Source organism: Bufo gargarizans, chromosome 4 (genome assembly GCF_014858855.1).
Source record: "Bufo gargarizans isolate SCDJY-AF-19 chromosome 4, ASM1485885v1, whole genome shotgun sequence".
In the NCBI taxonomy this organism is placed as follows: Eukaryota; Metazoa; Chordata; class Amphibia; order Anura; family Bufonidae; genus Bufo; species Bufo gargarizans.
In genome coordinates this window covers 45093271-45106559 of record NC_058083.1, presented here as the reverse complement: position 1 = coordinate 45106559, position 13289 = coordinate 45093271, and the positions used below count along the sequence as shown (strand labels likewise).

General features: G+C 49.6%; 1 protein-coding gene across 2 annotated transcripts in view; it reads right to left on the bottom strand.

The window, feature by feature from the left end:
* The window catches only part of FBXO16 (F-box protein 16), a 31832-nt gene extending 18693 nt beyond the window's left edge, over positions 1–13139 (bottom strand). Inside the window, exons 1-4 of one of the 2 annotated variants that reach the window (XM_044291671.1) lie at positions 13061–13139; positions 7974–8122; positions 6281–6390; positions 4570–4605 (exon numbers count right to left, since the gene is read on the bottom strand). In XM_044291671.1, coding sequence (XP_044147606.1) covers positions 4570–4605; positions 6281–6376 — 132 coding nt within the window. In that variant the 5' untranslated portion in view covers positions 6377–6390; positions 7974–8122; positions 13061–13139. The remainder of the gene's footprint in view (positions 1–4569; positions 4606–6280; positions 6391–7973; positions 8123–13060) is intronic. The other variant, XM_044291673.1, reaches the window with a different exon arrangement.
* Positions 13140–13289: the final 150 nt, after the last annotated feature.

The window sequence follows — 13289 nt, the reverse complement described above, 5'->3', positions numbered from 1 at the left end:
GGCCGAGACTCAGCACTGTTCAACGTTGTGTGTTCCAATGGTTGGGAGAAGAACAACGAACCGGAATGACAGCAAGAGGTACACAGAGGAGAACCGCTGCCCGGACGGATTCAGGTAGAAGAATGGCACATAGTGATCCATTCTGTAATGCAAGCGAAAGAGAACGTCACATCCCAAGCCTAGGGCGGCAAACAGTGTCCACACAAATCATCAGAAGGCGTCTACACAACATTGGGCAACGAGCCAGACGTCCAGCTATGTGTTCCATTGACCTCACACCACTTCTGTCATAGGCTGTCATGGTGCACAGCAAGATGGCCATGGAGGTCTAGCTTCTTCAGTGATGAGTCCTGCGTTTGTCTTGGACACTATTTAACTCCCCGAAACAACTGTCTGCGGGTGGATATTTGGCTTGTCATGTCCCAAGGCTTCTTAAAAATCAGACTTTGACTCATAGGGAGCCACTTCCAAAAGGTTGAGCTAATGAGATGGTTCTCATTCCCTGGGAGATACCATATCTTGGACGCAATGATAGCCAGAGATTGGTCTGGAGACCACATGGGCAATGCCATGAAGAGGCCTTCACAAGGGAACGTCACACCGGTCCAACTCCCGGGATTATGGTGTGGGGAGGCATAATGTCTGGTAGCCGGACCCCTCTAGTCTTTATTTAATCTCAGAGTTACATTGATTTCATCGTGGAACTGGTGGTACGGCCATTTCTCCAAAGTGTCCCAGGAGCCGTTTTTTTACAGGACAACGTCAGGATGCAAGTTGCTTGTGCTACTGTGAGCAGCCTGCGTGGCCTAAACGTGCTACCATGGCCTGCAGCGTCTCCGGATATGTCTCCCATCGAGCACATCTAGGATGTCATTGGCACCAACTGCAAAGGGAGCTTCCAGCAGCGGATCTTGATGATTTGTGTGCCCAAGTGCATTTAGCGTGGCAGAACATTCCTCAGACAACCCTTAATAACCTCACTGATCGCTGCCAAGGCGTGTAAGTGCGGGTGTTACTATGCGCGGCACACTGAAGAAATCGAGATGTTCTGAAAATTTTGTCTCCTACTTTATCATTTGCACATTATTAACCCCTTCCTGCGGCGGCCCAAACAAATTTCCATGCCCAGCAATTTATCCCCCAAAATCGTACATCGACCTTTGCTTAACCCCTGGGTTGGACCCCAGTAAATGCAGCAGAGATGATGACGGTTTGGGGACTTGTGTTGCATATGGGCCTTGTAAGAAAACCAGAAATTAGGCAACTTTCACACTAGCGTTTTTGCTGGATCCGGCGCGGTTCAGCAATAACGCTTCCGTTACTGATAATACAACCGCCTAACTCTTGTTATGAATGGATCCGGTTGTATTATCTGTAACATTGCCAAGACGGATCCGTCATGAACTCCATTGAAAGTCAATGGGGGACGGATCCGTTTTCTATTGTGTCAGACTGTGTCAGAGAAAACTGATCCGTCCCATTGACTTGCATTGTGGGTCATGACGGATCCGTCTTGCTCCGCATCCCAGGACGGAAAGCAAACCGCAACATGCTGCTCTCCGGTATGAGAACGGAACGGAATGCATTTTGAAGCTTTCCCATCTATTTAATTACGTTTTGTCCCCATTGACAATGAATGGGGACAAAACTGAAGCGTTTTTTTCCGGTATTGAGACCCTATGACGGATCTCAGTACCGTAAAATATTAACACTAGTGTGAAAGTAGCCTTAGACAGTATTGGAGTGCGGATGTTTTGTACCAGTTCACCGTTCGGCCATGATCCAGACACCATTCAAAGCAATTGAATCACGCGACGCAAGGGGAGCAGGGCACTGCCACGGCCTGTAATTGGCTGCAGTGGTCACGTGTCACAGATGTTGCTAGAAGCGCTGCAGGGAGAGGAAGAACCGCCCCAGGAGGGATAGAGACAGAACCTAGCCATATATGGTTTAATATGTGTTTATGAGGTCAGGAGATCAGAGATAAGAGCTACACATGAGCCTAGGCTGATCACCGGGCCCCCGAGTGTCTGACCCCCACCTATCCAGAGGATAAGTTATCAATAAAAAAAACTCTCCATTGAAGCGGATTACTGTACACAGCCTATAGTAAAGGAATGAAAAGCACCAGAACAAGCTTCATGAAGACACTGAAACAAAAGAGAATGCTGGGAGATTGTGGCTCTGAAGTTGCAGAACAGTGCAGCTCTGGAGTATAATACAGGATGTAACTCAGGATCAGCACAGGATAAGTAATGTAATGTATGTACACAGTGACTGCACCAGCAGAATAGTGAGTGCAGCTCTGGAGTATAATACAGGATGTAACTCAGGATCAGCACAGGATAAGTAATGTAATGTATGTACACAGTGACTGCACCAGCAGAATAGTGAGTGCAGCTCTGGAGTATAATACAGGATGTAACTCAGGATCAGTACAGGATAAGTAATGTAATGTATGTACACAGTGACTGCACCAGCAGAATAGTGAGTGCAGCTCTGGAGTATAATACAGGATGTAACTCAGGATCAGTACAGGATAAGTAATGTAATGCATGTACACAGTGACTGCACCAGCAGAATAGTGAGTGCAGCTCTGGAGTATAATACAGGATGTAACTCAGGATCAGTACATGATAAGTAATGTAATGTATGTACACAGTGACTGCACCGGCAGAATAGTGAGTGCAGCTCTGGAGTATAATACAGGATGCAACTCAGGATCAGTACAGGATAAGTAATGTAATGTATGTACACAGTGACTGCACCAGCAGAATAGTGAGTACAGCTCTGGAGTATAATACAGGATGTAACTCAGGAGGATCAGTACAGGATAGGTAATGTATGTATACAGTGACTGCACCAGTAGAATAGGGAGTGCAGCTCTGGAGTATAATACAGGATGTAACTCAGGATCAGTACAGGATAAGGCTACTTTCACACTAGCGTTCGGGTTTCCGTTCGTGAGCTCCGTTTGAAGGAGCTCACGAGCGGACCCGAACGCAGCCGTCCAGCCCTGATGCAGTCTGAATGGAGGCGGATCCGCTCAGACTGCATCAGTCTGGCGGCGTTCAGCCTCCGCTCCGCTCGCCTCCGCACGGACAGGCGGACAGCTGAACGCTGCTTGCAGCGTTCGGGTGTCCGCCTGGCCGTTCGGAGGCGTGCGGATCCGTGCGGATCCGTCCAGACTTTCAATGTAAGTCAATGGGGACGGATCCGTTTGAAGATGCCACAATGTGGCTCAATCTTCAAGCGGATCCGTCCCCCATTGACTTTACATTGAAAGTCTGAACGGATCCGCGCAGGCTACTTTCGCACTTGCGCACTTGCGAATTTTTTAAAAGTTATTAATGCAGACGGATCCGTACTGAGCGGAGCCTCCGTCTGCATTAATATGAGCGGATCCGTTCAGAACGGATCCGCCCGAACGCTAGTGTGAAAGTAGCCTAAGTAATGTAATGTATGTACACAGTGACTGCACCAGCAGAATAGTGAGTGCAGCTCTGGAGTATAATACAGGATGTAACTCAGGATCAGTACAGGATAAGTAATGTATGTACACAGTGACTGCACCAGCAGAATAGTGAGTGCAGCTCTGGAGTATAATCCAGGATGCAACTCAGGATCAGTACAGGATAAGTAATGTAATGTATGTACACGGTGACTCCACCAGCAGAATAGTGAGTGCAGCTCTGGAGTCTAATACAGGATGTAACTTAGGATCAGGACAGGATAAGTAATGTAATGTATGTACACAGTGACTCCACCAGCAGAATAGTGAGTGCAGCTCTGGAGTATAATACAGGATGTAACTCAGGATCAGTACAGGATAAGGCTACTTTCACACTAGCGTTCGTCGGTCCGCTCGTGAGCTCCGTTTGAAGGGGCTCACGAGCGGACCCGAACGCAGCCATCCAGCCCTGATGCAGTCTGAATGGAGCGGATCCGCTCAGACTGCATCAGTCTGGCGGCGTTCAGCCTCCGCTCCGCTCGCCTCCGCACGGACAGGCGGACAGCTGAACGCTGCTTGCAGCGTTTGGGTGTCCGCCTGGCCGTGCGGATCCGTGCGGATCCGTCCAGACTTACAATGTAAGTCAATGGGGACGGATCCGTTTGAAGATGCCACAATATGGCTCAATCTTCAGGCGGATCCGTCCCCCATTGACTTTACATTGAAAGTCTGGACGGATCCGTACTAGGCTATTTTCACACTTAGCTGTTATATGCTAAAATAATGCAGACGGATCCGTACTGAACGGAGCCTCCGTCTGCATTATTATGATCGGATCCGTTCAGAACGGATCCGATCGAACGCTAGTGTGAAAGTAGCCTTAGTAATGTAATGTATGTACACAGTGACTGCACCAGCAGAATAGTGAGTGCAGCTCTGGAGTATAATACAGGATGTAACTCAGGATCAGTACAGGATAAGTAATGTAATGTATGTACACAGTGACTGCACCAGCAGAATAGTGAGTGCACACAATAAAGTCATATTGCCCATCGGAGTAGAACAGTCATGAGTGATTATACATCACGTGAATGTAAGGACGGAGAGTCGCCTCGTACCCACTTTCCAAGTAAAGCTCTTCTTTCTTCAAACACCTATGCAAATAGAAAGGAGCACAGCAGTAAATGACGTGTACAGCACACACAGGATAGCATATCCTCCTCTGCGCCGAGGCCTACACTACACACGAGTCTGCACAGCGATTCCCACCTTACACAGATTCGGGCCCCACCTGTCAGGATCTCACCTATTGAGGGCCCTATGCCCCCCTTTGCCAACTCTGCATGTAACAGAAAGGCGGCTGCAGTTCTGATAGGTGAGGGTCCCACGTGCATTCACAGAATATGCCATAAATGTGAGCATACCCATTTAAGGCTAGGACTCCATGGCCACTTACTGTCATAAAGTGATCATGGTACTTTGTTTCCCCATAGTAAGGGTCCATTCACACATCCGTGTGTGTTTTGCGGATCCACGGATCCGCAAAACACAGACAGCGGCAATGTGCGTTACGCATTTTGTGGACCGCACATTGCCGGCCCTATAGAAATGTATGGGTCCGCAATTCCGTTCCGCATAATGCGGAATGGAATTACGGATGTGTGAATGGAGCCTTAGATGTTTGCCATAAGAAGTCATAGAACCGCAGCCCAAATCCTAAACTAAAGCTGCTTTAAAGGGTTGTCCCACGAAAAATATTCTACAGTTTTCAAACCAGCACCTGGATCCGAAGACTTTTGTAATTCCATGTAATTAAAAATGTTGTATAGTCGCTGAGTTATTTAATAAAATGTATCTGTATAGCGCCACCTGCTGTTTGTTATTTTCCTTATTTCTCGTCCACCTCACTGAGGTGGTCGCACGCGCTCAGTTTAAATTTTCAACTGTCATCAGCTGTATCTACTGTTAGAAGCTGTGGCAGCTACAGGGAAAGAGCTACAGCAGAAAGGACACGTCTCCTGAGAAAGGACATGTCCCTTGAGATACCAGCCTTAAGTAAACCTAGCAGAACAACTGGAGCAGTGAATGTGGAGATCTCTGGATCCATGTGAGGTACAGGACTGGATCCAGCTTTGTTAGAACGGTATCGCCATGTACTATATGATCTCTGATTTTCATTTTTTACATTAATCATGGCATCACCCCTTTAACTTGGGAACTGTTGATCCTGTCCTGAGATTCAATGTGCTCTTCTCTGTTCACATCCAAAGCTCAATGTGTCATTTTGTCAATGGCGGACATCCAGAAAGCAATTGCATAATGTTCTAAAATTTTCTAATAGACTTTGTGTTTCAGTTCTTCACCCTTTTTAAGCCCCCTGCTTGCTGTAAGTGAGTAAAACCTTATCCTAGCGATACGCCCACTATTGTATATGATGGGAATACCCCTTTAAGAGTCAATGAGTGATGGATCTGGTTTTTTAGGCTTCTTAAAAAACGGATTCGTCACCATTGATCTACATTGTTTCCACTGCTAGATTGTTTTTTCTTCCGTTTTTATGACCAGACACAAAACTGCAGCTTGCAGCGATTTTGTGTCCGGTCACCAAACGGAATGCTGCCGGAACGGAAGACGTCCTGATGCATCCTGAACGTATCTCTTTCCATTCGGAATGCGTGAGGATGAAACTGATTTTTTATTTTTTGAGAATCATGATTAGTACTATAGCAGATCATCTTGCAACCTTCTCCCTCTGCGTCGCTGTAATGTTGCGATTTCACCACGCCTCGCCATTGGCCGTGCATGGCGGCAGGGGTCATGTGATCTTACCTTGTCATTCATCAGCGGGTGGTTTAGCGGGGTCCACGTGCTCATCTTGGTTTGCAGCTTCGCTCCCTCCGCGTTCTTAGGTGGAGCAAACGCCATTTCTTCAATTTCTTCTGCATTCCGGGAAAACAAAGAGAATGAGATGAAAGGCGGTGGCGGAGCCTCCCCCTGCGTGCCGCTCCGTATTTACCCAGTCTACTGGCCCGTGCAGCCTCGGCTTATTTTACTGATGGAATTTCGCCTGGTCACTCGAGTTTAGGGCCCGGGCTTGTTTGATTTGGGGCCATTTGTCACAGCTGACATGTTTGGACAGATTATGACATGCGAGGATTAGGCTTCACGTTCAGTGAAATTACAACATTCACGCGTGATCAGAGTCGCCCCCTTCTGGCAAAATGTCAAAAATTCTATTCAACTATTTGTGAGGAAGCTGGGTGGCAGCCATATTGATTTTTTTCACCCAGCTTTCCTAGAAACAGTTGAATAGAATTTCCCACAGACCAGTTTAGAAATAAAAGATGGCGGGCGCTCACGTATCTGTGGTCACAAATCAAATCAAAAGAAATACATTTATTAATAAAAGTACATAAAACGCACAGATCCGATCTAATATCTGAATTGTCCTGGATTCAGGAGCGAGGACCTAACCCTCCGTGTGGGCTCCAAAAGTAGTTCTATATATACAGCTTTAGTAATGTTCCGTATATGTCAGGCTTTATACAGAGGAAATGCATTCACTTTTGAATCAACTCAACGTTAGTTGGATGGCAGTTGTAGCGAATTGTGATCACTTTAGCGATAGCGTATATAACAGCGTTAGAAATGGTTACGTTACCACTAGAGATGAGCGAACCTCTGTTTTAAGTTCGGCGTCTAAAGTTCGGGTTTGGATTAGCGGAGAATCCCGATCTGGAACCGGATATGGATTCCGACTTCCGTTGTGGTCCGTGGTAGCGGAATCAATAATAGCCGATTATTGATTCCGCTACCACGGACCACAACGGAAGTCGGAATCCATATCCGGTTCCAGATCGGGATTCTCCGCTAATCCAAACCCGAACTTTAGACGCCGAACTTAAAACAGAAGTTCGCTCATCTCTAGTTACCACTCGTCACGGACACATGCTGTATTAGCGTCCTGGTTGGAACTGTTCCTCCCCGGTAGCTGAGTACACTCCTTGTGCTGATGCAGGAGTCAGGCGCTCCGAAACGCGTTTGGTACTGGACTTTGGTCACTTCCACACTTGCGGCAGAGGATTCCGGCAGGACGCAAAACAGATGCATTTGTGAGATGGATGCGGATCCGTCTGACAAATGCATTGAAATACATACATACAGTACATATCGCTCCTCTGGGCTCCTTCTACGCCGAGCCATACCCGGAACATTGCACGGTGAATTAAAGCGCCAGCTCCCGGTCACATGGACGCCACGCCGGACGCTGCATCAGCACACGGAGTGTACTCAGCTACCGGGGAGGAACAGTTCCAACCAGGACGCTAATACAGCATGTGTCCATTGGACAGCTCCCGTCCTTAGGTCCTTTTAGAGCCTCTGGACGTCCTATAGAGGAGGCCCCCTGCAGCTCATGGCAGTGCCTTACACGGGCGTCCACTCGTCCTAATAGTCGCCATGTAATACTACAATAAATACTGTGTTTGCTATGATGTATCAGTCCGAAGTCCAGATTCTTTACCTTACAGAGGATTGGTTTAGACTGGAGACAACTGTAACGAACCCTCAACTGTGAGACTTATTAGGCCTTACACATTTTCGGCCTCTGACAGTAAACAAGGATGTTTACATTCACTGACAGCAAGCAGGGATCTTCAAAGGGTGAGGAAACTACAAAACAAAGTATATATATGTTTCATAATTATTTACATAACAACTCTTTGACGGCCAAGGTGAAAACCATGCCGGACAACTCTCCCGGGAGACACCTCCGGGACACCCAAGAAGGAGGGCAGACCTCCTGGGCGCTGCTGGTGTCATATCTACTACTAAAGATTGGGGTGCGTCCTCTGTAAATGGGTGGCACAGGAGGAGGAACATTTTGCTCAGCTCGCTCCACCTTTTATTCCCCTCTTTGCAGTATCCCTGATGTCCCTGGGAATGGAGGCTATGCTGCAGGGAATCATACCTCCCAACCATCACAGATCCAGCGGGATAGTCCCAGATTTCTACGGCTGTCCCGCGGTCCTGAGATGGCTGAGGCATGTAACAGTTTCAACTTTATCTGTGTCCTGAGGAATGGTGGCAATGGTGAAGCAGGATCCGTCTGCTCCCTGTCCCCCCCCTCCCCCGTCCTCCGGCCTGTGCTCTCCTATCGGCATCCCACCTACTGCTGGGGAGAGCGGGATCTGCTCACCCGGGGAATGGGGCTAAGTGAGCATTTACTTTTTTATTTTATTAACACTACAGGGGCGTCCTGTAAGGGGGCACTAAGGGACAGCACTACTGTAAGAGGGCACTAAGGGGCAGCACTTCTGTAAGGGGGCACTAAGGGACAGCACTACTGTAAGAGGGCACTAAGGGGCAGCACTTCTGTAAGGGGGCACTAAGGGACAGCACTACTGTAAGAGGGCACTAAGGGGCAGCACTTCTGTAAGGGGGCACTAAGGGACAGCACTACTGTAAGAGGGCACTAAGGGGCAGCACTTCTGTAAGAGGGCACTAAGGGGCAGCACTTCTGTAAGGGGGCACTAAGGGACAGCACTACTGTAAGAGGGCACTAAGGGGCAGCACTTCTGTAAGGGGGCACTAAGGGACAGCACTACTGTAAGAGGGCACTAAGGGGCAGCACTTCTGTAAGGGGGCACTAAGGGGGCAGCACTACTGTAAGCGGGCACTAAGAGGGCAGCACTACTGTACTACTGTAAGCGGGCACTAAGGGGCAGCACTTCTGTAAGGGGGCACTAAGGGACAGCACTACTGTAAGAGGGCACTAAGGGGCAGCACTACTGTAAGGGGGCACTAAGGGGGCAGCACTACTGTAAGAGGGCAGCACTACTGTAAGGGGGCACTAAGAGGGTAGTACTTCTGTAAGCGGGCACTATGAGGGCAACACTACTGTAAGGGGGCACTAAGGGGGCAGCACTACTGTAAGGGGGCACTAAGGGGGCAGCACTACTGTAAGGGGGCACTAAGAGGGCAGCACTACTGTAAGGGGGCACTAAGAGGGTAGTACTTCTGTAAGGGGCACTAAGAGGGCAGCACTACTGCAAGGGAGCACTAAGAGGGCAGTACTTTTGTAAGCGGGCACTAAGAGGGCAGCACTACTATAAGGGGGCAGTAAGGGGCAGCACTACTGTAAAGAAGGAACTAAGGGGCAGCACCACTATAAGGGGGCAGTACTACTGTAAGGGGGCACTAAGGGGCAGCACTACTGTAAGAGGGCACTAAGGAGCAGCACTGCTGTAAGGGGGCACTAAGGGGTCAGCACTACTGTAAGGGAGCACTTAGAGGGCAGCACTACTTTAAGGGGGCACTAAGGGGGCAGCACTTCTGTAAGGGGGCACTAAGAGGGCAGCACTTCTGTAAGGGGGCACTAAGGGGGCAGCACTACTGTAAGGGGGCAGTAAGGGGCAGCATTTCTGTAAGGGGGCAATAAGGGGCAGCACTACTATAAGGGGGCACTAAGGGGAAGCACTACTGTAAGGGGGCACTAAGGGGCAGCACTTCTGTAAGGGGGTACTAAGGGGCAGCACTTCTGTAAGGGTAGCACTACTGTAGGGTGGCACTTAGGGGGCAGCATTACTGTAAGAGTGGCACTAAGAGGGCAGCACTGATGTAAGGGGGCAAGAAGAGGGCAGCACTACTGACAGGGCGACACTAAGGAGGCACCAATACTGTAAGGGGGGCACTAAGTGGCATTACTATTGTGTAGGGCCACTAAGGGGGCCCCACATCACTTTGGGGGTACAGACAGGGCATTCTTACTGTGAAGGGGACCTAAGGGGGAATAACTACTGTAAAGAGGGCACAAAGAGGACTGGGTGGGATCGGACGTGTATGGACAGGCATTAGATGGCGTTAGAGGTGGGGCTTAGTAGACAAAACAGATTTGGAGCCAGTAGCTTGTCACCATGGTCTATTTCTTAGGCCTCATGCACACGACCGTGCTGTTTTTTGCGGTCCGCAAACCGCGGATCCGCAAAAAAACAGAAGGCGCCCATGTTGCCTTCCGCAATTTGCGGAATGGAACGGGCGCCAGCAATATAAATGCCTATTCTTGTCCGCAAAGCGCGGACAAGAATAGGACATGTTATATTTTTTTAGCAGGGCCGCGGAACGGAGCCACAGATGCGGACAGCACACGGAGTGCTGCCCGCATCTTTTGCGGCCCCATTGAAATGAATGGGTCCGCATCCGAGCCGCCAAAACGGCGGCTCGGATGCGGAACCAAACAACGGTCGTGTGCATGAGGCCTTAATGATATGAGGGCTGGGCCCCAGGACCCCAATCCGAACCTGTAGAACATGGGGGGGTGGGCATGGCGGTCCCTTCATTCTAGAGATCGTGGGGGCCACAGACCTCTACCAACAGCATCTTCTGCCTCATGGACAAAGTCCTGCTCCAGTGTGAGAGATAGGGAGATTAGACTGTGAGCTCCTGGGGGCAGGGACGGATGTGAGAGATGATAATCTGTGCGCAGCGCTGCAGTGTATGATACAGCTTTATACAAGAAATAGAAATAAAAGAAGACCTGGAAATGATTATTTTTTCATAGGATCTCTTTGCCCCATTGTGGTCACACAGCAGAGTTCCACTAGGTGGCGCTGTTCTATGGTGGCAGTGCTACATAACCAATATACATTAGGCCGTGTTCACACCGTATTTTCTCTTCACTTTCAGATTTGCACCAGAAAAGATCCCAGCGCATGCACCGAGCATGTTCATATGCACCCAGCGTACACCAAGAGGGTGCAATCCGACATAGCCGCATTGGCTATGCTCATACACTACACTATACTATACAAAATACTCACACCATATGAGTATGCAGATGGGAGAAAGTTCCAGAAGGTCAACCATCACTGCAGTCTCCACCAATGTGGGCTTTATGTCAGAGCGGCCAGAAAGAAGCCTCTCCTCAATAAAAGACATGAAAGCACCTAAAAGACTCAAGGAAACAAGATTCTCTGGTCCGATGAAACCAAGACTAAATCCCAATTCTAAGCGTCATGTCTGGAGGAGACCAGGCCCTGCTCATCACCTGCCCAACACCAGCCCTACAGTGAACATAGCGGTGCCAGCATCATACTGGGGGGACAGGGAGACTGGTCAGGGTGGAGGGAAAGCTGAATGGAGGAAAGTACTGAGAATTTGTTACTGAGAACCTGATCCAGAGCTCTGGACCTCAGACTGGGCTGAAGGTTCTCCTTCCAACAAGACAATGGCCAACAGCCAAGACAACACAGGAGCGGCTGAGGGACAACTCTGTGAATGTCCATGAGTGGCCCAGCCAGAGCCCTGAACCCAATGGAACATCTCTGGAGAGACCTGAAGATGGCCCCAAATCCAGGTGAGGAAACCTTGTGCAGGGGGAGAAGGGGGCAGCCAGGGCACGTGTCCTGGGCGTAGAGGCTTGGGGTGAACCCGGGCAGTTCAGTGATGATGAACTACTGTGAGGGGCCACAAGGAAAACATAACTACTGTGAGGGGCCACAAGGAGTACATAACTACTGTGAGGGGCCACAAGGAGGACATAACTACTGTGAGGGGCCACAAGGAGGACATAACTACAGTGAGGGGCCACAAGGAGGACATAACTACAGTGAGGGGCCACAAGGAGGACGTAACTACAGTGAGGGGCCACAAGGAGGACATAACTACAGTGAGGGGCCACAAGGAGGACATAACTACAGTGAGGGGCCACAAGGAGGACATAACTACTGTGAGGGGCCACAAGGAGGACATAACTACAGTGAGGGGCCACAAGGAGGACATAACTACTGTGAGGGGCCACAAGGAGGACATAACTACAGTGAGGGGCCACAAGGAGGACATAACTACTGTGAGGGGCCACAAGGAGGACATAACTACAGTGAGGGGCCACAAGGAGGACATAACTACAGTGAGGGGCCACAAGGAGGACATAACTACAGTGAGGGGCCACAAGGAGGACATATCTACTGTGAGGGGCCACAAGGAGGACATAACTACTGTGAGGGGCCACAAGGGGGACATAACTACAGTGAGGGGGGCACAAGGAGGACGTAACTACTGTGAGGGGGCACAAGGAGGACATAACTACAGTGAGGGGGCACAAGGAGGACGTAACTACTGTGAGGGGCCACAATGAGGACATAACTACAGTGAGGGGGCACAAGGAGGACGTAACTACTGTGAGGGGCAGGGGCCACAATGAGGACATAACTACAGTGAGGGGCCACAAGGAGTACATAACTACAGTGAGGGGCCACAAGGAGGACATAACTACAGTGAGAGGCCACAAGGAGGACATAACTACTGTGAGGGGCCACAAGGAGGACATAACTACAGTGAGGGGCCACAAGGAGGACATAACTACAGTGAGGGGCCACAAGGAGGACAAAACTACAGTGAGGGGCCACAAGGAGGACATAACAACAGTGAGGGGCCACAAGGAGGACATAACTACAGTGAGGGGCCACAAGGAGGAGGAGTAATATACTCACACCGTAGACTATATATTATACAGTGATTATATCATCTATACACTATGACATACAGTCACTACACACAGCAGTCGCTGTCACACACACTCCAGACATTATAACCCTGTCTCAGTGACGTCACCTACGCTCCAGTGTCCATCCCCCGCTCGGTTCCCCGGTCCGCGCAGCACCTCAGAGGACACGAGAACCGGACACAGCGGCTTGCGTCGTTGCTATGGAAACGAAACCGTGCATCTCACTCACGTCAATCAATCAGCGGCCGGTTCGGACACGCCTCTTACTCCTCCCCTTTTCTCGCTGGTGAGGGGTTGCTATAACGACCGAAGGAGAAACCTGATAGCGCAGAAGAG